At 43.5% G+C, this 508-nt stretch overlaps 1 protein-coding gene across 1 annotated transcript; it reads left to right on the top strand.

Moving 5' to 3' along the window:
• The first annotated feature begins 23 nt into the window (after positions 1 to 23).
• LOC105002345 (dynein light chain 1, cytoplasmic-like) lies at positions 24 to 391 on the top strand. The gene has a single exon (XM_010858920.1). It carries the CDS (start codon positions 24 to 26, stop codon positions 291 to 293), a length of 270 nt encoding a protein of 89 aa, XP_010857222.1. The 3' UTR covers positions 294 to 391.
• Positions 392 to 508: the final 117 nt, after the last annotated feature.

The following is a 508-nucleotide window of genomic DNA, read 5'->3' as shown; positions in this document are numbered from 1 at the left end:
CCAGCCCCTGCTCCTTGGTAACCATGTGTGACCAGAAGGCCGTAATCAAGAATGCCGATATGTCAGAGGAGATGCAACAGGACTCAGTGGAGTGTGCTACTCAGGCATTGGAAAAGTATAATATAGAGAAGGACATTGTGGCCCATATTAAGAAGGAGTTTGACAAGAAGTACAACCCCACCTGGCACTGCATCGTGGGGAGGAACTTCGGTAGTTATGTGACACATGAAACCAAACACTTCATCTACTTCTACCTGGGCCAAGTGGCCATTCTCCTGTTCAAATCTGGTTAAAAGCATGGACTGTGCCACACACCCAGTGATCCATCCAAAAACAAGGACTGCAGCCTAAATTCCAAATACCAGACACTGAAGTCTTCAGCCTTGCCTAAGGGAACACCTCCATCTTTGAACCTTTATTGTGTTTTGTACAGGGCATTCTCTGTACTAGTTTTTGTGGTTATAAAGCAATTAGCAAAACTATCTTACATTTGTATTTATTTTCTATT

This window comes from Bison bison, unplaced genomic scaffold (genome assembly GCF_000754665.1).
Source record: "Bison bison bison isolate TAMUID 2011002044 unplaced genomic scaffold, Bison_UMD1.0 scf7180017855491, whole genome shotgun sequence".
NCBI classification, from domain to species: domain Eukaryota; kingdom Metazoa; phylum Chordata; class Mammalia; order Artiodactyla; family Bovidae; genus Bison; species Bison bison.
Note: the sequence above shows the minus strand (reverse complement) of the source record. Positions and strands in the feature narration are given on the sequence as shown.